The sequence below is a fragment of the Capricornis sumatraensis genome, chromosome 4 (genome assembly GCF_032405125.1).
Source record: "Capricornis sumatraensis isolate serow.1 chromosome 4, serow.2, whole genome shotgun sequence".
NCBI lineage: Eukaryota > Metazoa > Chordata > Mammalia > Artiodactyla > Bovidae > Capricornis > Capricornis sumatraensis.
Genome location: NC_091072.1, coordinates 54,923,434 through 54,951,077, shown reverse-complemented (window position 1 = coordinate 54,951,077; position 27,644 = coordinate 54,923,434). Strand labels below are relative to the sequence as shown.

The 27,644-nt window shown below is 37.1% G+C and overlaps 1 protein-coding gene across 1 annotated transcript in view; it reads right to left on the bottom strand.

Moving 5' to 3' along the window:
- Window positions 1-27,644, bottom strand: part of PTPRQ (protein tyrosine phosphatase receptor type Q) — a 238,186-nt gene that overhangs the window by 167,512 nt on the left and 43,030 nt on the right. Inside the window, exons 15-18 of the mRNA XM_068971658.1 lie at window positions 23,543-23,725; window positions 23,087-23,188; window positions 10,619-10,739; window positions 331-491 (exon numbers count right to left, since the gene is read on the bottom strand). Of these exons, the coding sequence (XP_068827759.1) occupies window positions 331-491; window positions 10,619-10,739; window positions 23,087-23,188; window positions 23,543-23,725 (567 nt within the window). The remainder of the gene's footprint in view (window positions 1-330; window positions 492-10,618; window positions 10,740-23,086; window positions 23,189-23,542; window positions 23,726-27,644) is intronic.

Here is a 27,644-nt window from a genome sequence, read left to right as displayed (position 1 = left end):
GATAAAGTAAACAATAAATTAGTAAAAATAAAAATAAAAAGCACACTAAATGCTAAGCGTTGAGTTTTGTGCTGAGTGCATTTACAAATATAAATTCATTTACTCTTCAAAAGGACCCTAAGGTAGGTGATACACCGTATGCATACAAATGGGAAGTTGAGGCACAGAGAGATTAACTAACTTTCCCAACCTCACAGAGCTAGAGGGACCAGAAAGCAATTTTGTGTGTAACTTATGACAGATATTAGGCTTCATAAGACATCTTTATATTTAATGCGTGTTTTCTGAATAGAATATTCTTTTACTTGAGCTACATCCAGAAGAACTCACCTCCCTCAGGTGTTCGGAAGTTGATGATATTGCTTCTCTTTTCCCCATCACCAAATCTGGTACTAGCTGTTACATAAGCATGATATTCAACATTGTGGTCCAAATCTGAAAACTCTAATGATGTTTCAGTTACATTAACAGTTTTTAATGATGATCTGTCCCTAAGAGGAAAAAAATTTATCTGTACAACTGACCTTTAAACATTATATATATATTTTCAGTGCAAGTACATTAAAAATAAGCAACATTTATGCATATTTATTAATCCAGACAAATAGGATAAAGATACTACTTATCCTGAAATGCTGAAAAGAATGTTTCAGAATAATTCAATACATAAGCTTCCTTTGCTTTCAAGTATATTCAGTAGTTCAAAGAAGTATTAATAGGATGTTCATATTAGAATTTGCTTAGACTGATTCTAATAGATCTCTGGGAATTCTGTGTATTCAAAGTATTTATAGCATCCTTTTCATACCAGTGTTTTAGTTGTTGAAATAAATATTTGTTCTTTTGAAGTGTAGGTATAATCTTATTCATATAATATATCTATCAAATCCATTTTATAAATATTGTATAACAATAACATTGATTTCAGACCCAATTCAAATAAACAAATTAAAAATATCTGAATAGCTATATCTAAAATAATGACTATGGGTTATTCTTTAGAAGCAAGATTTAAAATAATGAATGTAAAACATAAAAGAAAACAAAAAGTAGAGCTTATATATCTTACTCAGCTAAAATCTTAAATGTATCTCAAATATTACTTTGGAAAATAAAGTAAATATTGATTCACACTCTTCGAGTAAGTACCAAAGTCCCAGGAGAGGGGGGAAATGTCTGAAGAGCACACTGTTGCTAAGTAATATGGTACTACAGTTCATTTCAGATATGTTACTTCAGATTCCATAGAACTGGATATAGATTAGAATCTAAGCTAAAGAATATGTATATAATAGTACTGAAAACTGTGAACTTTAAAAACAAATTTATATTTTTAAGGGAAATACAATTAATTATTAAAGGATTTAGATAAGGAAATATGATTAACATCACAGAAAAGATACATATCTCATGTAATGTAATGTCTTTTTTCTTCTTTAGAAACACAAGGCATCCAAGAGGTAAATGGATATTCCCTCTGAACATAAAATGCTTTTGTTTCTCTACCACTAAAATAAATGAATCCTGAATCATTAAGGGGAATAAAAGATTTTAAGTGAATTAAGGATATACACAAAGAGACATTTCAGCCATAGTTTTACCATTACAAAAGCATCAATTCACTGTAAATACAAGGATGGTTATCTGAAAATAGTTGGAAAGCTTACTGTAGTGAGAATTATGGATTCAGAATATGTAATTGGAGACAGGCAGGATTAGCCAAGCTATTTAGTGATTTGAAACAGTTTCATCATCCTTTTCCAGAAGCCATAGGGAGAACTGAGTTCTCTCTTTGACTTCGCTGAGACTACAGAATATCTTTTAAAACTTAATGCTATAGCTGTTAGGCTATTAGTCTGAGAAAGATGCCTTGTTGTAGAAACTTAACCCAATTCCAGACTCCTAGATCATTAGAATATTACAATATAGCTAATTTAGTTCAGATCTCTAAAGCTATGAAATTAGCTACAGCAACCTAATTGCATTGTCTATTTAAAAAATTTCTCTTCCAGCATATTTTTAATAATATCTGCTGCCCTATGTGACTACCTTCTTGCCCTGATCTTCAAGCAAAATACTGTAGATAAGTATTTGCCTACAATATATAAAGGACTTTCCAGGTGGCTCAGTCAGTAAAGAATCCCCCAGCAATGCAGGAGATCTGGGTTCAATCCCTGGGTTGGGAAGATCCCCTGGAGAAAGAAATGGCAACCCATTCCCATATTCTTGCCTGGGAAATTCCATGGACAGAAGAGCCTGGTGGCCTATAGTCCATGGAGTCTCAAGAGTTGGACACAGCTTGGCAACTAAACCACCACCACAATAAGGAAAACCCCAATTATGTTCCATAGATAATACAGAATCAAGGCAATTACTTGGAAAATGCAGGTTAAACATAAATTTTGTCTTAAATATCTGGGTATTTCAGTAAAAAAGAAGGCAGTCTTTATAAATTATCTGAATAACAAAGTCAGTAGTCCATCTCAGTTAGCATATACAGATATGGTATACACATCTACTCTAACTTATCTCCAGAGACAAAACAGTGCTAACAAAAATTTTTCAGGTACTGATAACTCTTGTCTGTTTGGGGCTTGTTTGTTTCCTTTTGAAGTTAATTGTGGCTGATATTTGAATAACTATGGTAGGAAAATATCTGAGCATAAACTTCAGTGGGAGCTTCAACTTCTGATACAAGTTCAGAATGTATCTTGAGTTCATAAGAAATGGCTTGCTATTACACTGAGAACCAGAAGTAGGAAAAGAAGAGAAAATGGACACTGTTCCCAAGGATCTGACTTCACCCTCTTTGCTCTTATGCTGTTGCCAGGCTGGAGGAAACACATGGAAACCTCTGGGCCGAAGCCTGAGCTCTCTGCTCTCTGAACAGCCATCTCATGAACAATCCTACAGTTCAGAGGGTCACTCCATCCCATGCATGAGAAACCCAACTTTGATGCTGCTACAATCAGGTTTTTCTCCTGGTTTTAACTTGTTTAGTTTAAAAACCTGTTTTGTTCTTATTAGTTTAAAAATATTTTTTTTCCATTTATAAAAGTATGTTTTATATAAGGCTTTCCTGGTGGCTCAGTAGTAAAGAATCTGCCTGCCAATGCAGGAGACATGAGTTCAGTCCCTGGGTTGGGAAGAACCGCTGGAGAAGCAAATGTCAGCCCACTCCAGTATTCTTTCCTGGGAAATACCATGGACAAGAGGAGCCTGATGGGCTACAGTCCATGGGGTCACAAAGAGTCAGACAACTTAGTGACTAAACAACAGCATTTTATATCTTGATTTTTCACTTATGTTAAGAATAATAATCTACATAATTATTTTTTCTAAGTTGCTTAATTTGGATATATCATAGTTCTTCAGCCTTCCCTCTATAAATTATCATTTAGGCTGTTTCTCTCTTTTTTTCTTTAGTTATTACTGACAATGATGCAGCAATCATTCTTATTCAAATATCTTTCCATAACAGTACTTTTATTTCTACAGGTTAAATTCCAAATAGTGTGATTGAACCAGATGGGTTTTTTTAAAAAAATTTTAATGATAAAAATGATTTCGAGTCACAGCAACAAGTGTGCAAACTCACCACTAGTCTGGATAGTAATCTTAATTTCTGCAAGTTCAACTAACCAGAAACATTTAATTTGCACATCTATGACCATGAGTGAAAAAGAATTATCTTCTTATTGGTCATTTGCAGTCCTAATTTTGGAATAATTTATTTACAAATTTTCTTTTATATACTTTTAGTCCCTTAAATGGAAAACAGCATATGTTGAGGAGTTAGGGAGACATTTTTCTTTTAGATAGTGTTCCAAAAGAAGAGATATCTTCATAAGGGGAATCACATATTCCCCATCCTTTCCATATTTAGTAATAGTATATATATATAATCAATATTCAACAAAGTTTAATGAGCACCTATTTTATGTCAGAAATGATGTTAGTTGCAAATGAGAAAGGGACAGGCCCTACCCTCCAAATAGACAAAGCAGTAAGTAAACAACAAATTCATTAATGACAATAGTTTTCCCCCATTAGCTAAAAGCAAAGAACAAAAAGAAAGAGGAGTGAAGAAATTAATTGGGACCAAAGAGAAGAACAGCAGAATAAATCACCGCCCCCAGAGCTGCAGAAATGTTCGCTCGAGAGTGAGTTAGTAAGATTCAACAGTAGAATAGAGAGTTGAGTGGGATGGGGAGAGGAAGCGAGAAGGCCCATTTGGCAGAGCAGGTCTAACTCTTGGGTATCCAAACTCATAAACTACATGGAAATGGCAGGAACATAAATGGCACACAATACTTAGAAAATCAGCCAAACCTCTCACACAGTGCAGATTTTCACACTGAGGGGGGAAAAAAAAAACTCTTGAGAGTGTTGAGTGCTATCACGTTACTGATTTAATTCTATAAACTAGAATATAAATTCTATAAACTAGAATATAAATTAGAACATTTTAAAGCCTTTTTGAATGAGAAATCAAAAGACTTTAATGACTGAAATTATTCTGAATAAATATAAAATTGTTCTGAATAAATTTCTATTCATCTGCACTCATTGGTAACAAGAAAATGTCTTGAGATGAAATTAATGGAGATTTAACACAAAGTTATTTCCTAGGTAATTTACACTTCTTTTCAAAAGACAGGCCACCTTTTGACATCAGGGCATAAAGGAAATTCTAGAGCTTAAGAGCAGTTTCTTTGCTCTTTTTTACCAATTCTTTTGCTCATTTCTTATCATAGCAAGACCATACCAAGCAACAATTACTTATGAGTAATCATGAATACCAACACCATATGGAAATATTTAAACAAAATTCCCTATTTTCCCAACTGTGAACATGAATGGTTTCCTAGACAAAGTTTGAGACTCTTTGAAAGGTCATGGTCTTAATTCTAAATTTCATAATTTGATATTTTGTTCCATGTGGGCAACCTAGCCTAATGAAACATCTATTCCTATACATCCCTATGAACTTATTATAAAAACTTCAATCTGCTATTATCTAAATATTCTACATCAGTCTTTTCACTCACCAGATGCCTTTCCCCAAAATAGAGAATTTCAATGCGTGTACTTGACTCTAGCAAATACTTTTCCCCCTCACATGAACCAGCAATTTCACTCATTTTCCCACTCGAAGGACACTCGTCTTCTACATTGCATTTACTCTGGAATCTTTACACAGCTGAATTGTATCACTAGGTTAACAATTATCAAACTAGCATGGCATAAAGAGCTACACATCTATGATCCTAAAGCTTTTCTAGAATCTCAGAAAGTCTGAGTCTCAGTGGGGTATTCATTTATTGTTACTCTTACTCCTACTCTCAACATTTGCTTAGCTGGTTGATTTCATTTGATTTGGTTTGACTTTGTCTTGCTTGTTTGCCTTTAGCAGAAAAGACACACATAAAATTAGAAGAAAAAGCCACTATGGAGAATGAAGTTGAAGCTCATTTATACACTTACAAACCATCCTCTTGAAGCCAACATAAGGAATTAGGATCCAGAAGACAAGATGAGGGACTGTACTTCAGCTGGAGGAGAAAGATTTCAACCCCTAAGAACGAACACAAATTCCTCAGGCCAGGAAAACTGAGAAAAGTTTAAAAGCCAAGGTCTGTGTATAAGCTAGAATTTTCAACATCATTTTCATTCCAGTCTTTTAGCTGTATCTTATGGACCATTCACTGAAAAGTTTTATGAACAAGGAAGAAAACTACTGTTAAATTTTACTGACATTATATAAATAAAATTGCTAAACAAATCCAAGTTGAACTCAACTATAAAATAAATATGTTGTATAAATCAGTTTACTATAATACCACACTTCAATCCAAAGTATATTAAAAGAACACACTTAGAGGGCTCTAGTAGAAATGCATTTATCTAATGGTGGTTGCCCTAGGAATGAAAGGATTGTTTCTCATTTGAAAATGTATAAATATAATTTACCAGTATAACTGAGGAAAAAGTGTTACTTAGAAGAACACATAATTTTAAAATGTAATGTGCTAAAGAAGATTTCTGAACACACTATCTACAAATCAAATATGACTCGCATAGTAGTGGTTATAAAGTGATTGCACAATAACCCTCATGAGCTATTTTGTAAAGAAATACTCATGACAAAGAAGTCACCGGTATAGCAAATATAGTAGGTAACCTGCAATTTGCAGACACATTGAAAATAGCAAATATCCAAAGATGTGTTTTTTTAAATTTTCCAGGCAAGAATACTGGAGTGGGGTGCGATTCCCTACTCCAGGGGATCTTCCCAACCCAGGGGCTGAACTTCTCTTGAGCTTCCTGCATCGGCAGGTGGATTCTTTACCACTAGTGCCGCCTGGGAAGCCCTAGTGTTAGAGCGAGTCCCCAGTTATCCAGGCTAATGCCTCTTAAGGCATTCAACCTCTTCCTGTTTTCTCCCATAATCACTTGTCAGATTCTGTAATGGTCTCTGAGTGCTGTCAGTAGAGATTTCTGTGAAGCATCAATCTCCACATTTGTCTTAGCACTTTTCAACATTGTCCTAAACCAGGCTTTCACCTTCTCGTGTGGGGACTACATCACTGCCTTCAATTGGCTCCTCAGCCTTCATCATATGTTTCAACACGAAAAATCTACTTGAACATTCTTCATAACTCATGAGATGAACAGCTTGCTTCCTTCAGAAAGATGTTGTTTTTTAAAAAGAATTTGGTAGTTAGTGAAAGAACGAAAATAATGGAAATTGAGTATTGTGAGAGAAATATGAACCCCTGAAACAGGAACTCTGCTAATAAAAATAGAGGCCACTTACACAGTACTTTAAGAGAACACCACAGATAATTGAGTGACAGAGTCACCACTCAAACCTATGTCTCTCCACTCAGAATGTGCTCATGGTCTCATGATACATGCCTCCTACCCTCCCCAGTTAAACTGATATGGCAAGAGTTCCAAAAAACCATTAAAGAAAGTGAAGTCGTTCAGTCATGTCCGATTCTTTACAAAACCATGGACTGTCACCTACCAGGCTCATCGACCCATGGGATTTTTCAGCCAAGAATACTGGAGTGGGTTGCCATTTCCTTCTCCAAGGGATCTTCCCAACCCAGGGATTGAACCCGGGTCTCCCACATTGCAGGCAGATGCTTTACTGTCTGAGCCATCAGGGAAGCCCCCCGAAACCATTACTGATTAGTAACAGTGATAAAAAAGGACCCTGGATCATGATATCCCTTTAACTACAGAGGCTAAAGCTTCCAGCTTAGGTAAGAAGATGCTGGAAATTTAAAAATATCTTAGATACTTCATTACCATTTATATCTTTCAGTCTACTACAGATGATATTCTTAAACATGTTAAGATGTTTTTCCTGTTTTGTTCTTTCTTTATAAGACCTAACTCTAGTCAACAGAAGGTGTCCACTGTTTGGAAAAGCATCACTACTTTTATGCCAGAATGAAAACATAATAAATCTCTGCGAAATTTTTAACTCTTAAAATATACTCTGCATTCAGTCATCCATTCAGCAGATGATTTAGTTTCAATTATGAGCCAGGTAGTCTCCTGTTCCAACACAGTGATGAACAAACCAGATCTTGAAGCAGATAGGATCTTAATCTCTCTGCCTCTTCTTTCACACTTGCCTCCTCCCTATGTGTGGTGTGTGTGAGAGAGAGAAAGAGAAATAAAGCCAAGTTCTATTGAGGAAAAAGCATTTTCTGTGTTCTCTTTACACAGTAAGAGTCAGTCCAGCATGAATAAAGGCCATAAAGTTTTATAATAATTCATGGTGTAGAAAGGAAGAATTACATGCAGTCAAAAAGAAAAGAAAACGTTTTGCCCTACTAAGAAAAAGTGAGAGAAAGAACAAGACAAAGCTGCCCTGGAATCTTAAGTTGAATGTGAAAGTGAAAGTGAATATGTTAGTGGCTCAGTCGTGTCCAACTCTGTGACTCCATAGCCTGCCAGGCTCCTCTGTCCATGGCGATTTTCCAGGCAAGAATACTGGAGTGGGTAGCCATTCCGTTCTCCAGGGGATCTTCCTGACCCAGGACTGAACGTGGATCTCCTGCATTGCAGGCAGATTCTTTACTATCTGAGCCACCAAGGAAGGTAAGTTGAGGGTAGGTGGTGAAAACAAATGAATAATTTGTGAAGGAAGTGCCAGCATAGAGCTTCTCCTTCTTAGGATGGAGAGGAAAATGGTAAACCTCTCAGAAAATCTGTCTTCAGTATGGCATTACTTATGTCTAGTTCAGTAGTTAGGTTCAGTGATTATTAATACTTATGTCTGGTAAGATCTAAGGGCTCTTCCAGCAGACCACTGGAGCTAAGGAACGGTGCGGAAGCCACCTTCCAGTCCTGCACACTACAGACTGATTCAGAGAAAACAACAGAGCATATAGCTACCTGAGGGTTGAGACAGACATGCTAAGAGATCCAGAGCACTAGAATAAATCTGAGGTTGGATCAAGGCTAAAACAGAAAATAAAAACCTTGAAAATGGAAGCTATGATGGCAGGGGGTTGGGGAGGGAGTCCCAGAATGGTTCCCAACAGTCAAATGAGATAAGTCACAATATCCTAAACTTGAGATCCCCTCATCCTACTTTTCGTGGTCTCTCCTATACCTACAATCCTTAGGAAGTGAGACAGAAATGGGACACCCCCTGAAAGAAGAGAGAAAAAAGTACTACTGGAGAGTTGAACTCACACAGCATGATCACTATACAGAGTAATGATACTGTTTATCAGAGTAGGACCCGAAACCCAACCAGAAAAGTCTTGATTCTCATTAACTTTTTTCACTTTCAATTTTTTTTTCTAACTCAGCAAAACAGTGTCATAAATCTCTGAGTATTACCTTTGATTCAAAAATCCATAAGTCATCATTGATTCCATTGATTTCTCTTTCTTTTTATTCCCATAGCCAATCAATCCATCACTGGGACAAGCAAGTTTTCTTCCTAAGTGTAATGAAAAGCTGCCACTTCTCTCCTCCATCCCTGGATCATCTATAGCCCAGATTACTAAAATAATCTCCCACCTAATATCCCTGCTAGCACTTTTCCCCCTACAATTCTTTCTGTATAAAGTACCCAAAGTGCTTGAATAATGCTTCAACAATTGTGCTTTAATAATTCCCCTTACAACTGAAATGAAACCAAATCCTTATGATGGTGTAGCTCCTGACCTTTGCCAGCCTCCTACTCTCCAGTATAACTCTCCTCTGTCTCTCCATCTGTGGCAACACTCACCTTCTCTATGGTTTTCAAAACAAATATGTTTCCTCACAGACCCTATGCACTTGATATTCCTTCCTCCTGCAGATCCTGACCTGACAAGAAGCTCCTTCTTGCTCAGATCACAAGTAAAGGCCATCTATTCTTTTGACCTTTTCTTTGGGCATATATTCTTTTAGAAGCTTTCTATCAAAAGTAACCCTCTTTCCCCTGATTCCTTCTCTTTTGTTTATTTATGGGTATATAATCCAATTATCTCTTAGAATGTAAGCTCCTTGAGGGCAGGGGTCTTGTGTGTGTCTTGTTCACAGGTACGTAGCTACTCTATCAATATTACTGAATGAAGAAATGAAACCCTGAACTGATCAATGAAGGAGCAGGGTAATAGAGGGCAATGGTTGCCTGTGTCACTGCTACTCCTCCCATCATCATCCCTCATGCCACTCCTAATTTTGCCAAAGAGTAAGCAAAGGGATTGGAATCAGGCAGTGAAGAATACAGGAAGGGTAGTCCTAAGGGGCAGTGTGCAAAGGGTTTAAAGAGGGACTGGGGGTGGGGGGGAGTCTTAATTTAGGAAAGAGAAGAGTAGACTTCTTAAAAACATCATCATACCTAGCCTTTCACTCAATGCTGGACCTTCCAAGTAAGAAATATAAAAGAAGAAATGTCTATGTAAATTGCTTTTTCAAAGTTGAAATATTTAACACATTAGGAAATATGTTATATCACTTGTGAATCCTTTTACCAGGATTTATAATAGATCAAAGTAGGGCTTCTAATCTATTGAGTTTCCATGAAACAATATATTAATACCATGTTGTTAATTGATGAGAAGCATTATAGGATTATGTCTTTTTTCACAACTGGCTCATAAATAGGCAAGTAGGGTAAAGGTGATCAGAAAAAAAATAACTACACTGCTTACATTTCAATGGACAATTGACCTTAAATAATAGAGTTCTAGAGAAATATCTTTGAGTTAAATTTTAGTTTAAAATATTCTGCTGAAGGAAACTTAAAAGGAGAGTGGCATAGAGAATACTGGAGTAATATTCTGAAAGCTTTTCACATATAGTTACAGTTGGAGTCACATGAGCAGTCCATGATGCTGACGAGCAGGATTCTAGTGTAATTATACATAATACATTTATTTTGTTTTGATTTCAAAATTCACATTATTTGACTATGCTTGGACCTCCACATAATATGGGAAAAAGTTGTTTCTTAATAAAAGCATATAAACTAGCCTATTAATAATCAGATTTCTAATGTAGCTTCACTATCTGAAATTTTAAAACTGCATTCCTATTATGTTACAGATTAATACTTGTTCTCAGAACTATTTCCAGAAAAGAAAAAAATTCTTACCAGACATAAACTGTGTAATAGAGGATAATTCCATTTGGCTCCAGGGGTGGTTGCCATGACAACTTCACCATGACACCAGACAACTGTTTTACAGAGAAGTCTTGTGGGGGAGAATCAGGAGCTGAAAAGTTAGGATATAAGATAATGTATTAATATTTTATTAAGCATACATAAGCAGCAGCTAAAATAGAAATGCACAAAAGTTTTATTTTGAACTTTCTGGTAAATGAACTGGGTACAGGACCTTCCTCCATGGGCTGGAGAGGCTGTTTACTTTCAAAATGAGATGATAAAAGATTTTGCATGGTGGTGTTAGAACATCTGTTTCTGTGATTCAATGGAAAAAAATATTTCATGAGAAAAAAAGAACAAGGGTTATGACACTGTGATTCACCTACCATTCAAGTATATCTTGGTAAATTATCATCCTCTAATAAAAATAAAACTACTGGGGTGAGTAAATATACAATAAAAGAGCTCCCCAAACAGTAAAAAGAATTTGGGAAAAAAAATCACACATCCAAGAAGTGGCAAAATGATAAGCGTAGCATTGTGAAGCAACTGACTAACCTCACAAATGAAAACAATACTCCTCAATTTCATTTGTGTCATTAAACTGCAAAACAGCATCAAAATCTGTTCACTCAATCTTCAAAATTGAATGGTCAACAAGGAAGTACCAATGTAGCACATAAACAAGTATATAGACATTTCAGGGTCTATTTCTAATTGTGCTAAAATACTGTAAGGATTCAAATATTTCAGCCATTCTGCATTAAAAAATACCTTAAACACTAAAAAATTACTGTGAACTAATTATCAAGTATATATTTCAACTTAGATAAAACATTTAGAATGCCATTACATAGTTGCTAGATAATAGCAGAGTGATGTTTTAAAATATTAACATTTTTTGCATGTAAAGGGGTATAAATTACTACAATTTTGATCACTGTTTTAGTTATACATGGAAACTGAAGTCACACCTAGTATAAAGTCTGAGAATTAGTTCAGAGTTCTTTAAACAGTTTTAATTTATAGATTAGTATTGTACAGATCACTTTTTTCCAGTAATTTGAAGATGCTGCTTGAATTATATTTTCCTTCTGACTACCCCAACTATAGTGTAGGGGTACGCATACATGTGTGTTTTCATTATTTTGATAATAACAATTTTTCCAAAAAGAGTTTATTGAGCAGAGAAAAGCTTTATGAAATAAGTTTCACAAAATAACAGTAGCAGCTGTATTTACATTTTCAGTTGGTATTCTCGCTGGCACCAAATAAAAATGCTATCAAACCTGATTATCACAGAATCTATATATCACATGGAGGTGTTTGTTTCCCAAGATATGAATTACCTCTAACTGAGGTAATTCTATCATTTGTTAAAACAAAAAACTGCAATATTTTTCTAAATATCACTGTAAAACTTTTGTTTGTTATTGGAAAAAAAGAATTTTAATCAAAACTAGCACTGATACAGAACACTGTATGTTGTAACTAAGCATTTGTCTTTGATAATATGCTTTATGCTTTAAGATGTTTACGTGGAATACCAGTTCTTGGTGTTTTAGACTTAATCTTCAATATATTCTTGAGTAGTTTCTTTTTATTTCAAACTTTTTATTACTAAAAAAAAGTGATTAACATGCCTTTTTAAGTAAAATACTGCATATCTACTATATCAGACAAAGTTTTAACTTTGTAAAATTTTAACATTTGTCAAAATTACTTTTACATTCTTCAGGAATAGCTCAGTTGATAAAGAATCTGCCTGTAATGCAGGAGACCCCAGTTCAGTTCCTGGGTTGGGAAGATCTACTGGAGAAGGGATAGGCTATCCACTCCAGTATTCTTGGGCTTCCCTTGTGGCTCAACTGGTGAAGAATCTGCCTGCAATGAGGGAGACCTGGGTTCAATCCCTGGGTTAGGAAGATCCCCTAGAGAAGGCAATGGCTACCCAGATCAGTATTCTGGTCTAGAGAATACCATGGAGAGTTGGACACAACTGAGTGACTTTCATTTTCATTTCAGAAATGCGATTTTAAAAAGTGAAATTGGAAAAATTAGAATAAATAAATGCAATGTCTTTTGCAATCTATCCAACTCATCATGACAGAGATATGAGTATAGATAAGAAGGGTCTTCATAAGGCTTTTACTTTCTCTGCTAGGCATGATCATTCCTATCCCTAACCCTCCCTCTACTCATCTTGCTTCAGGCAAAGGCGAAGTTGCTCAGTCCTGTCCGACTCTTTGCGACCCCATGGATTGTAGCCGACCAGGCTCCTCCATCAATGGAATTTTCTAGGCAAGAGTACTGGAATGGGGTGCCATTTCCTTCTCCAGGGGATCTTCCTGACCCGGGGATTGAACCAGGGTCTCCCACATTGCAGGCAGATGCTTTACCATCTGAGCCACCAGGGAATCCCTTGCTTCAGGTCAGAGCTTAAACATAACTTAATCTGCTACATTTTCCTAGACACCTCAGAGCAGCTAAAATTCTTTTTTGTGATGCTGAACACTTATACTAGTAATTATAATTATAAAAATTATTTGTGTACACATTTGTCAAATTTAGATCTCTTCTAAAGAAGATAAGGAGTTCCTAATACCCAACAATAAGCAAAACTTCTGAGGCCTTTATCCATTCTAGGTTTGCTGTAATTTTTCTATAAGGGGGTTTTGTTCTTTACCCTGTTTGTTAGCAATTATGTCAATGACTGAGCCAAGGACTTAAATGGATGTCTTTGTATTTTGAACAGCCCAGGTATAATTTGAAACTATTGACGTGAGCAGTAATAAACTGACTGCTCAAAATAATAACATATGCTGTCTACCGGTCTAGCTTCCTTCATAAACAACCTCAAATTCTTACTACATGGGCAATTTAATTAGATTAGAAATTAAGAAGTGGGTATTATATCTAGTAGGGCATTGCTAAAATAATCTAGTACATCTTTCTGAGACAGTACATCTGTACTGAGACTTTCTATCTAAGATAGAAGACAATCTAAGCTTCTACCCTAGCCTTTAACCACTGTCCCATGGGGAAAATTCATTTATTTGGTAAATTTTCACTTTGAGAGCAAGAAAAATCTAACTATGAAAAAATGAAAATTTGGACAGGTAAGTTCTGCTGAAGAAACAAGCAAAGGAAGCAGAGGCAATGACTAAGGAAGACTAACCCATCAGAAGACACAGAAACGGGGGCGCCAGGTGAATGACTGTAATCTGCACATCCACAAAGCACAATTCAATGGGTAGATGGGGAAAGCTTGAGAGGGTGAAAAAAGATACTCTACAAACACTTGTTACATCCAGAACTACTCCTCCTGGCAATGGGACTGACTTTTGCAGAAGAAGAATATTCTCAAAATATACAATGTAAAAAACATAAAAGGCAAATCCAAAATGCATCTCTCAAAAGTAATTTTCTTTTTAGCATGATAATATGTCTACAACTTTGTGAAGTAGCATTGTAAAGTGGTCTCAGTAGTAAAGGTGATTTTATTCAAGTGAAGAAAGGTGAGCTTAAAAGTTGAAAATGAAGGCTATCAACATTCAGGAATTATGGAGAGAAATCCGTTAAATAGCCTGAACTCATTAGCAAGCTAATCTTAATAACATAAAAAATGCCGCAGGCCCTTCCTGATCCCAACACCTTGTCTCGGATTCATTGACTTATTGTGTGGTGAGCAGAACGAGCTTGGACTCCGTAAAGGTTGCCCTGGGCATGAAATGACACATGTATGTAATATACCTGGCACAGGATAAAGGTTATGAGTTTTGTTCTCCCGGGATTTTTTGCTTTTAAAAGCAACAGATTAGAAAGCAACTTAAGGAGAGAACAAGATGGCAGAGGAGCAGGCGGATGTGGAGTACATCTCTCTCCATGGATACATCAGGAACACACCGCCAGACACAGAAGTCCATGTAGAACGCCAGCTGAGAGCGGACAGGAGTACCTGACCAGTGGAAAATAACATATAGAACCACGCAAAACTTGGTAGGGTGAAGGAACTAGGGGGAAAAACAGGCGTGTTAGTAGGATTGGACCTGCTCTCGGCCGGTAGGGGAACTGAAGCCAGGGTCCAATCCCCACAGCGGGACAACTGTCTGAGTCAGAGAAGAAACATTTATGGCTGAGAGTGAAACAGCTGATCTGTGGCAGCCATACACCCCTCATAGGAATGCTGGTCTCCTGGAAAGCACAGCGGCTGGGAGCTGGAGTCTTTTAGGGACTGTGGAGCAATCTCAGGAAGAGGGCGGCTGTTGACTGCAGAGAGGTGGATCGAGGGGATGTGAGGGAGAAGATTGTGGTGGGAAATGTCTGTGGAGGAAAGCCAGGCAGCCATGGAAGCAAGGCGATACTGCTGAGTCACATGCAGGGGGTGGAACCATCACCATGGCCTCTCTCCCCCCACACAACAGCATCAGCAGCTGAACAATAGAGAGGCTGGCCCATCAAACGCCTGATGCACTGAACTACGGAGTAGGACCCCAGCCAGTGTGCCCCTTTAAGTGACTGATGCACTGATCTACAGAGCAGGACCCCAGCCAGAGGGGCCCTTCTATGTGCCGGACACGCCTAACAACAGAGAAGGACCCCAGGCAAGGGAGCCCTCCAAGTGCCTGAACAGGTGGGGTACGGAGAAACACTGACCAAAGAGGCCTTCCGATCACCAGCTACAAGAAGCTTGAAGAAAGATGCTGACAGGGCCGTAACTGCTGCAGCAGAGGCAGTTTGTGCACCTGCACACTTGGCATCACCTGGGTCCCTGCAAGGAAAGGAGCTGTACCACCTTCACACTCAACTCTCACTTGGGCAAAGCTGCCACAGGCAAAAAAATGTCTTGCGTCTATGCACACAGCATTGCTTCATTCATGTCCAACTCTTTGCAACCCTGTAGACTATGACCTGCCAGGCTCCTCTATCAGAGAGGGGGCTCTCCAGGCAAGAATACTGGAGCATACTGGCCAATACTGGTCACCATACCCTTCTAGAGCACTGTATTTCCTGCTGCCCTAGCCGCCAACCCCACTGAGTACCTGGTGCTGCCAGAGCCCCAGTGATCCAAGCAGCTGCACCACCTCATGCCTGGCCCTCACAGGGGCAAACCTAAGCCATCCAGGGCAGCCACAGGAACAAACCCCAGTGGACGACCCACACGCAGAGGTGGAAATAAAACCACAATTGAAACCCAGGGCCAATGTGGCTAAGGAAGAAGACCCAAAACCTTCCCAGCATCTGTACAAGCTGCAGATTAAATCCACATGGTCCACTGGCAGACTATGGGTCTATAAGAAAACGCCCTAGCTCTGATAGCTGTGGACACTGGAGGCAAGAACACACAGAAGTCGGACCAGATTAGAATCTGAGCTGCCCCCACAGCAGGTCCAGAGTTCAGCACAGTGTTGGAGGGTATCCTAGGGAGGTGAGATGAGCTATGACTCCCAGCGAGGGAAAGGACTCTGACAGCAGGGACTCAAGAAAAACATTTATTATTCTTATGTTTTGACTTCTTCTGTAGATTCTTTTGGAACTTTATTTTTTTCCTTTCCCCCCCACTCTGTTGTAGTTGTTGATTTTATTGGCAATATGAAATCTAATTAAGCTTTTGAGCTTTTTTTTTTTTCTTCTCAGTCACATTTTTTAGTTGCTATAAACCTCTGCCCCTACATTGGGCTTTTGTAGTTCTATGGAATTTTTCTCTTTTTCAATTTTAATTTTTTAAACTTATTATATTTTTCTACATTTATTCCTTTGTTTGCTTTTCCTACTGTTCTTTTCCCCTTGTAGTTAATCTTTAATGTATATAAATCTTTATCTCTATTTAACTTTTCATATCTATTCTTTCTTTCCTTTCCTCTTAACATATTTGTTAGTTTTATTTTCATTGCTTTATTCCTCAGTTGGCACCTTGCTTTAGTTTTGTTTTCCAGTTTGTGCTTTAGTTAGTTTTATTCTGGTAGATATAACTTTTGCTTTCCTTTGTTCGCCAGGTCAATCTATTGTACTTTATTTTTGTTGGACTGTTTTGATTTTGCATATGGGTGTATATGTATATGTGTATATTCAGTCACACTTTTTATTGTTGTTATAAACCTCTGCCTCTACATTGGACTTCTGTAGTTCTATGGAATTTTTCTTTTTTCTTTTTTTTTATAATTTTAATTTTCAATTTTTTAAACATTATTATTTTCTCAACATTTATTCCTTTGTTTGCCTTTCCTACTGCTCTTTTCCCCGTGCAGTTAATCTTTAATGTATATAAATCTTCATCTACTTCTATTTAACTTTGCATATCTATTCTCTCTTTTCTTTCTTTCCTTTCCTCTCAACATATTTATTAGTTTTGTTTTCATTGCTTTATTCCCCACTTGGCACCTTGCTTTAGTTTTGTTTTCCAGTTTGTGCTTTAGTTAGTTTTGTTCTTAACAGGTAAATATAATTTTTGATTTCCTTTGTTCACTGGGTCAATCTACTATTTGACTTGGGTTTATATGTATATGTATATATTCCATTATTTTAAGTATTATTTGGCTGATTTTGTAACTGCCATTTTCCTGGGGTTCACTTTGGTTTCTCATTTTTGGATATTTGTTTTAATCTCACTTAATGCCATAACAAACCACTTGTGGAATCTTCGTTCCTGACCAGAGATCAAGTCCTGAGCCTTTGGAGTGGGAGTACTGACTCCAAGACCCTAGGCTACCAGAGAATTAACCCTAGGGAGTATCAGATAGTGAGAACTCACACAGAGGAAACCACTTGAATACAAGACCCGGCATCACCCAACCACCAGTAGCACCCTGTGCAGAGCACCTCATCTAAAGGACAAACAAAACAAAAATACAAACCCAGTCATTAGGAGACAGGATTACCACCTCACTCAGCCTTGCCCATCAGAGGAAAAACAAACAAACAAAAACTCAGCACAAATCTCACCCTACACAAACCACCCGAGGGCAGAAACCAAAGGAAGAAAGAATTCAACCTTGAAGACTGGGAAAAAGAGACCTCAAACACAAAAAGTTAAAAAAAAAAGTAATGAAAAGGCAGAGAAATACTACACAAATGAAGGAACAAACTAGAAACACAGAAGTCCAAATAAAGAGGAAATAGACAAACTACCTGAAAAAGAATTCAGAATAATATTAAGATGATAAAAAACTTTGAAAACAAAATGTGGAAAATGCAAGAATCAATTAACAAGAAGAAGAATTAAAGAATAAACATACAAACAACACAATTACTGAAATTAAAAATACTCTAGAAAGAATCAATAGCAGAATATCTGAAGCAGAAGAAAGAATCCGTGAACTGGAAGATAAAATGTTGGAAATTACTTCTAAAGAGCAGGACAAAGTAAAAAGAATGAAAAGAACTGAGGATAGTCCAGAGAACTCTGGGACAATATCAAATGCACCAACATTTAAACTACAGGGGTTCCAGAAGGATATGGAAAAATTTTGAAGAGATTATAGTTGAAAGTTTCCTCAATATGGAAAAAGAAATAGTCACTCAAGTCCAAGAGGCACAGAGTCCCATACAGGATAAACCCAAGGAGAAACACGCCAAGACACATACTAACCAAACTAACAAAGACTAAATACAAAGAAAGAATGTTAAAATCAGCAAGGGAGAAGCAGCAAGTAACATATAAGAAAACCCAAAATGCTTAACAGCTGATCTTTCAGCAGAAACTCTGCAGGCTAGAAGGGAATGGCAGGATACATTTAAAGTACTGAAAGGGAAAAATCTACCCAGCAAGGATCTCATTCAAAATTGATGGAAATATAAAAAGCTTTTCAGACAAGCAAAAGAATTCACTACCACCAAACCAGCTTTACAACAAATGTTAAAGGGACTTATATAGTCAAGAAGTACAAGAGAAGAAAAAAGATCTACAAAATCAACTCCAAACAATTAAGAAAATGGCAATAGGAACATATATATCAATAATTACTTTAAATGTAAATATATTAATGCTCCAACAAAAAGACACAGACTAGCTGAATGGATACAAAAACAAGACCCATATATATGAACTGTCTACAAGAAACCCACTTCAGACCTAAAGACACATAGAGACTGAAAGTGAGAGGATGGAAAAATATATTTCATGCAAATGGGAAGCAAAAGAAAGCTGGAGTAGCAATCCTCATATCAGACAAAATAGATCTTAAAGAATATTACAAGAGATAAGGAAGGACACTACAGAATGATCAAGGGATCAATCCAAGAGGAAGACATAACAATTGTAAATATCTATGCACCCAACATAGGAGCACCTCAATACATAAGACAAACTCTGACAGACATAAAAGGAGAAATTGACAGCAACACAATGATAGTAGGAGACTTTAACACCCCACTCACACCAATGGACAGATCATCAAAACAGAAAATTAATAAGGAAACACACGTCTTAAATGATACATTTAATGAGATGGATGTCCTCTTCAGGACATTCCATCCAAATGCAGAAGAATACACCTTCTTCTTAAGTGCACATGGAACATTCCCCAGGATAGACCACATCTTGGGTCACAATTCAAACCTCAGTAAATTTAAGAAAATTGAAGTTGTATCAAGCATCTTCTCCAAACACAATGCTATGAGGCTAGATATCAATTACAAGAAAAAAAGTGTAAGACACACAAACACATGGAGATTAAATAACACATTTCAACACATAATCACCAACAGGTTACTGAAGAGATCAAAAAGGAAATTGAAAAATTTCTAGAAATAAATGATGATGAAAACATGACAACTCAAAACCTACGGGATGCAGCAAAGGCAGTCCTAAAAGGGAAGTTTATAGCAAGACAATCCCACCGCAGGAAACAAGAGAAACATCGAGCAGACAACCTAACTTTACAGCTAAAACAACCAGAAAAAGAAGAACCAAAAAAATTAATAGAAGGAAAGAGAAACTTGTTTCTGAGCAGAAATGAAATGAAAGAAACATTAGTAAAGATAAATAAAAATAAAAGCTGGTTCTTTGAGAAGATAAACAAAATTGACAAACCTCTAGCCAGACTCATCAAGAAAAAAGAGAGAAGAATCAACAAAATTAGAAATGAAAAAGAAGAGGTTACAACAGACAACGCAGAAATACAAAGGATTATAAGAGACTATTATGAACACCTGTAAGGCAATAAAATGGATAACCTAGAAGAAATGGACAGATCCTTAGAAAAGTTCAATATTCCAAGACTGAACCAAGAAGAAGAAATTATGAACAACCCAATTACAAGCACTGAAATTGAAGCTGTGATCCAAAATCTCTGAAAAATCACAAGCCCAGGACTAGATGGCTTAACAGGAGAATTCTATCAAACATTCAGAGAAGAGCTAATGCCTATTCTTTTAAAACTCTTTCAAAAAATTGCAGAGGGAGGAACACTACCAAATTCATTCTACGAGGCCACCATCACCCTGATACCAAAACCAGACAAAGACAACACAAAAAAGAAAACTACAGGCCAATATCACTGATGAACATAGGTGCAAAAATCCACAACAAAATTTTAACAAACAAAATTCAGCAATGTATCAAAAAGCTCATACACCATGATGAAGCTGGATTTATTCCAGGGATGTAAGGATTCTTCAATATATGCAAATCAATGTGATACACCATATTAAAAAATTGAAAGAGAAAAATTATATGCTAATCTCAATAGATGCAGAAAAGTCTTTGACAAAATTCAGCACTCATTTATGATTAAAACTCTGCAAAAATGTGCATAGAAGGAACTGACCTCAACATAGTAAAGTCCATAGATGATAAGCCTACAGCAAACATTATTCTCAATGGCAAAAAACCAGAAGCATTCCCCCTAAGATCAGGAACAAGACAAGGGTGTCCACTTTCACCACTATTATTCAACATAGTTTTGGAAGTCCTAGCTACAGCAATCAGAAAAGAAAAAGAAATAAAAGGAATTCAGATTGGAAAAGAAGTAAAGCTCTCACTGTTTGCAGATGACATGATACTATACATAGAAAACCCTAAAGATAGCATTAGAAAATTACTAGAGCTATTCATTGAATTTAGCAAAGTTGCAGGATACAAAATGAATACACAGAAATCACTTGCATTTCAATAAACACTGAAAAATCAGGAAGAGAAATTAAGGAATCAAGCACCTTCACCATTGCAACCAAAAGAATTAAATATCTAGGAATAAACTTACATAAGGAGACCAAAGAAATGTGCACAGAAAATTATAAGACACGAATGAAAGAAACCAAAGATGACATAAACAAATGGAGAGATATTCCATGTTCCTGGGTAGGAAGAATCAATACTGTGAAAATAACTATACTACCAAACACACTCTAGAGATTCAGTGCAATCCCTATCAAATTACCAATGCCATTTTTTCATAGAACTAGAACAAAAAATTTCACAATTCATATGGAAACACAAAAGACCCCAAATAGCCAAAGCAGTCTTGAGAAAGAAGAATCAAGTTGAAGTAATCAACCTTCCTGACTTCAGGTTATACTACAAAGCTACATTCATCAAGACAATGTGGCACTGATACAAAAACAGAAATATAGACCAATGGAACAAGATAGAAAGCCCCAAAATAAACCCATGCATCTATGGGTACCTTATTTTTGACAAAGGGGGCAAGAATATACAATATGGCAAAGACAGCCTCTTCAATAAATGGTGCTGGGAAAAGTGGACAGCTACATGTAAAAGAGTGAAATAGAATACTTCCTAACACCATACACAAAGATAAACTCAAAATAGATGAAAGACCTAAATGTAAGACCAGAAACTATAAAACTTTTAGAGGAAAACATAAGCAGAACACTCAACAACATAAATCAAAGCAAGATCCTCTATGACCCACCTCCTAGAGTAATGGAAATAAAAACAAAAGTAAACAAGTGAGACTTGATTAAACTTAGAAGCTTTTGTGAAGCAAAGGAAACTATAACCAAGGTGAAAAGACAAGTCTAAGAATGGGAGAAAATAATAGCAAATGAAACAACTGACAAAGGATTAATTTCCAAAATATACAAGCAGCTCATACAACTCAATGCCAGAAAAACAACCAACCCAATCAAAAAGTGGGGGAAAGAACTAAACAGACTTTTCTCCAAAGAAAACATATGAAACAAACAAACAAACATGGCTAACAAACACATGAAAAGATACTCAACATCACTCATTATTAGAGAAATGCAAATCAAAACCACAAACTACAAAATCAACTCACACTGGTCAGAATGGCCATCATCAAAAAGTCTACAAACAATAAATGCTGGAGAAGGTGTGGAGAAAAGGGAACACCCTTGCACTGTTGGGTGGGAATGTAAATTGATACAGCCAGTATGGAAGATGGAAGGGAGATTCCTTTAAAAACTAGGAATAAAGCCACCATATGACCCAGCAATCCCATTCCTGGGCATATACCCTGCGGAAATCAAAATTGAAAAAGACACAAGTATCCCATTGTTCCTTGCAGCAGTATTTACAATAGCTTAACATGGAGGCAGCCTAGATTTCCATCAACAGATGAATGGATAAAGAAGTTGTGGTATATATTATTCAGCCATAAAAAGGAATGCATTTGATTCAGAACTGAAGTGGATGAACCTAGAACCTAGAACCTATTATACAGAGTGAAGTGAGTCAGAAAGAGAAAGGTAAATATTCTAACACATATATATGGAATTTAGAAGAATGGTACTGAAGAACTTATTTGCAGGGCAGCAATGGAGAAACAGACAGAGAATAGACTTATGGACATGGGGAGAGGGGAGGAGAGGATGAGATGTATGGAGAGAGTAACATGGAAACTTACATTACCATATGTAAATAGATAGCCAATGGGAATTTGTCGTATGGCTCAGGGAACTCAAACGGGCTCTGTATCAACCTAGACGGGTGGGATGGGGAGGGAGATTCAAAAGGGAGGAGATATCTGTATACTTATGGCTGATTCATGTTGAGGTTTGACAGAAAACAACAACATTCTGTAAAGCAACATTTTATCCTTCAATAAAAAAAAATGTAAAAAATGCTGCAGGTTGACATAACAGAATCTACTACAAAACATTAAATGTCTATTCTTGTGAATGTTAAAAGTGAAAAACATGGTCATAACATACCCAGATTGATGTTCAAGCTATTTGCACCAAAATTTTAGCCTTAAAAATTCCCATGGAAAAAAAAAATTACTGATTTTTCACAGAATATGAATGACTTAAGAATAAAAAAATGCATTTTATACTTGATTTTACTAAACATAAATATGACTTTGCAAGCTTCTTTTAAACCATGGCAATGAAACCTCCATATAAAGCTGATGCAGCACATAAGTGCTACTCAAGGCAAGGAGAATTCTTACACTATATCTTCATTTTATATACATGTTTTTTGAAACGTGACAGATTAAAAATTTATCAACTCTTCACTGCTATATTTACCATCTTCTTCAGTAAGCACATTTATGGGTGCACTCCGAATTCCTTCACCTTTGAGTGTACTAGCTGACACCTCAATTGTATACTGCGTGTACTTCTTCAGTCCTAAATAGAAATAAGATAGATAAGACTTACAAAATAACCTTTAATTATATGCAGAAAAAAAAAAAACTGAAATGTTTCTTAACAACCTTCCAAAAGTGAAAACTAAGTGAAAATGTAGTTCTTGGAACAGTAACTCCTATTATGAAAACAGAACAATATAGGAAAATGTGGAAAAGAATTGAGTCCTTTTTCATGTGATCTGCAATAGACTCCTACCTTATTGAACCAAAGAGCCGGAACTGTCACACTCTGCATAGAACTAACTACACTTCGCACTTACTTACAACAACAAGCCAACGATTTGTGGTCACTCAGTCAAAATAAACGTAAATATCCAACATTATATTTTTTTACCTTTAATATTCTGGATCAAAGAAGTTGTATTTATCGTTCTTTCCTCATTTCCATTACTTTTCATTAGATAAATTGTATATTTTTGTATAATTCCATTGGGACTACTTGGAGGGAAGAATGACAGCTCAATCTCTCCAGAGGAAATATTTTTGTAAGTAATATTTTCTGGTGCACTATCAGGCACTGAAAAAAAATTATATATATATATATATATATACACACATATACACACAGCATAAACAATTCTACGCTAATAATGTATTCTGCTGATGTTTTCACCCCAATGGTCTAGGATACACACACATATACACACTTGTCAAGTCACTTCAGTCATGTCTGACTCTTTGTGGCCCAGGGACTGTAGCCTGCCAGGCTCCTCTGTCCAAGGGATTCTCCAGGCAAGAATACTAGAGTGGGTAGCCATGCCCTCCTCCAGGGGATCATCCCACCCAGGGATCGAGCCTGCGTCTCCTGTGGCTCCTGCACTGTAGGGGGATTCTTACCACTGACCCACCAGGAAAGCCCATACACACACACACACCCACACACACACACACCCACACACCCACACACCCACACACCCACACATCAGAACATTCGCTAGAATGCAATTATAATAAATATCCTAAATGTAGAAAAATATGGGTATATTATAGCACTTGCAACTGTGCAAGAAAATTTTCATCTCAAAGAAAATTCATACTGCAACTCTACAGAATAAAGTTTATTGGATGATATTTTTTTATCAAAATACTTGAGACTATACTAAACTGTCTTACTGAGCAGAACATGCAGATACAGTGGTTCCGAAGTACATGCAGGGAAATGGTTTCAGGGCCCCCATGCCCCGACCCCTTTCATGGATACCAAATACCAAGTATGCTCAAGTCCCTTATATATAATTTCACAGTATTTGTATAGAACCTAATGACATCCTCCTGTACACTTTAAATCATCTCTAGATTATGTATAATACCTAATACAATGGAAATACTATGCAAATAATTGTAAATACAGTGGAAATGCTATGTAAATAGTTGCCTGCCAGTATGCAGGAAATTTAAGTTTTGCTTTTTAGAACATTTTTTCTGCAACTTTTTTTCAAATACTTTCAGTGCACAATTGGTTGAATCTGTGGATTCAGGGCCCACAGATACAGGCTAACTATACAAGAAGGGGAACTTGAAAACACTCAAAAATTGATTCTGTCTTTCATTAATAACAACATCTAAATGGTTAATAGATTAGTTTTGATATGCAATATGATCTATGACAAGGCAAGGATCCTCTGCTAGACAATAGGAAAAGATATAGTAACCTGGTAACAAAACTGTCTCCTGCACCCCACTCCAGTACTCTTGCCTGGAAAATCCATGGACGGAGGAGCCTGGTGGGTTCCAGTCCATGGGGTCGCTAGGAGTCGGACACGATTGAGCAACTTCACTTTCACTTTTCTCTTTCATGCATTGGAGAAGGAAATGGCAACCCGCTCCAGTGTTCTTGCCTGGAGGATCCCAGGGACAGCGGAGCCTGGTGGGCTGCCATCTATGGGGTCACACAGAGTCGGACACAACTGAAGCGACTTAGCAGCAGCAGCAAGGATGTGTGTGCTTAGTCAGTCTTGTCCAACTCTTTGTGACCTCCCAAACTGTAGCCCGCCAGGCTTCTCTGTTCGCGGGATTTTCCAGGCAAGAATACTGGATGGATTGCCATTTTCTTCTCTAGGGGATCTACATGACCCAGGGATCAGACCTGCATTTCTTGCTTCTCTTGCATTGCAGGCGGTTTCTTTACCCATTGAGCCATCAGGGAAGCCCAAGGATACAATTTATCAGTAAATAAAACACCAGTTTCCTGTACCTACTAATGCTTTTATTATATTGAATGTAATGGCCACAAAATGGTTCTCTACATATAATCAACTACTAATACTACATGTGGGATTCCAATTCTAGAAAACTGGATAGTGGAAAAGCTACACTAAATGAATGATCATTATAATTAAAAGGAGTAAAACTTTACATAAAGTTAAGCTTTTTCTTGTAAGGAATTGCAGAGCTGGCAAAGAAGTCAGAAATCTATGGTGGACCAAAAACAAATACAAAAAAAATAAAAATAAAACAAACAAAAAACAGTAAAAATAAGAGTCCTGATATGAAAGCTTGAACTAAAGCCTGCTCTGACTTACAGGGTAATGGTCAATTCTGGTGACTTTGAGTTTCTGTATTAACTGCTGTATGAAGAGCTAGAAAAAGAAGGTAAAATCCTGGGCCAGGAGAAAAGTAAAAAATATCCCTGCATCAAGTGTTGGATCCCCAAAGAATGCAATTTCAATAAGACCCACGATATGGGCCAATTCTGGGGGCACTTTGAATTCTTCAGCAGAGTTGAAGAGAACCTGAGTGGTTCTCCCTAGACTTGTGCAATGTGGTACGCTCACTCTCACAGAACAAGGAGTGAGAAGGAAACCTACCAAGAAAAAGAGGACAGAAAAGTAACTTTTTTCCTCTTATCATGCCTCTGGATGGAGAGGCAGAATAGGAAAAAAGAAAAAAAAAAAAAAAAAAACCTCTGCACTGTTGAAACTGTAAGCCTATCCCTATGAGCATACGTGGCCCAGATCCACGGAACATATATAATCACTTAGAACCAACATGGAACAATGGACTGATTCAAAATTGGGAACAGAGTATGTCAAAGTTGTATAATGTCACCCCTGCTTATTTAACTTTGACGCAGAGTACATCGTGTGAAACGCTGGGCTGGATGAACATAAGCTGGAACCAAGACTGCCAGGAGAAATATTAATAATCTCAGATATTCATTTGACACCACCCTAATGGCAGAAAGCAAAGAAGAATTAAAGATCCTCTTGATGAAGGTGAAAAAGGAGAGTGAAAAAGCTGGCTTACAACTCGGCATTCAAAAAATGAAGATCATGGCATCTGGTCCCATCACTTCATGGCAAATAGATGGGGAAACGAGGGAAACAGGGATAGACTTTATTTTCTTGGGGTCCGAAATCACTGGGGATGGTGACTGTAGCCATGAAATTGAAAGACGCTTGGTCTTTGGAAGAAAAGTTATAATCTAGACAGCATATTAAAAGCACAGACATTACTTTGCCAACAAAGATCTATATAGTCAAAGCTATGATTTTCCCAATAGTCATGTATAGGTGCAAGAGCTATATGATAAAAAAGGATGGTGGTGGTATTTAGTTGCTAGGTCATGTCTAATTCTTGCAACCCTATGGACTGTAGTCTGCCAGGTTCCTCTGTCCATGGGATTCTCCAGGCAAGAATACTGGAAGGGGTTGCCATTTCCTTCTTCAGAGGATCTTCCTGACCCAGGAATCAAACGCAGGTCTCCTGTATTGCAGGAGATTCTTTACCTACTGCAGACTGTTTACATTTACCATTGCAAATGCTTTACCAACTAAGCTACAAGTGAAGCCCCAAAATGCATGAGAGCCAAAGAATTGAGGCCTTCAAACTGTAGTGCTGGAAAACACTCTTGAGAGTCCCTTGGACAGCAAGATGGAACCAGTAAATCCTAAAGGAAATCAGCCCTGAATATTCATTGGAAGGACTGATGCTGAAGCTGAAGCTTCAATACTTTGGCCACCTCATGTGAAGGGCCAACTTGTTGGAAAAGATCCTGATGCTGGGAAAGATTGAAGACAGAAGGAAAGGGGACAACAGAGAATGAGATGGTTGGATGGCATCACCAACTCAATGGACATGACTTTGAGCAAGCTCTGGGAGTTGGTGATGGACAAGGAAGCTTGGCATGCTATAGCCCACAGGGTCACAAAGAGTTGGACACAACTGAGCAACTGAACAACAAATATAGCCTGAAAAAGACCTCTACTTCAGAATAGAAATTAAAATGAATTTGTAATACCGAGTTGCCATTACTCAAAAGCAATTAGCAGAAGCAAACACACATTCTCCCTGAAGAAACTCAACTTTAACTTAGGTCACAATTAGACACCAAAGTGATACCGATTGAAAAACTACTGGAATTCTCTACGCAGAAAAATTAACAAGAGCAAAATACCAACATAGTCAGGCAGTCAGAAACAGAGAGAAAGCCATCA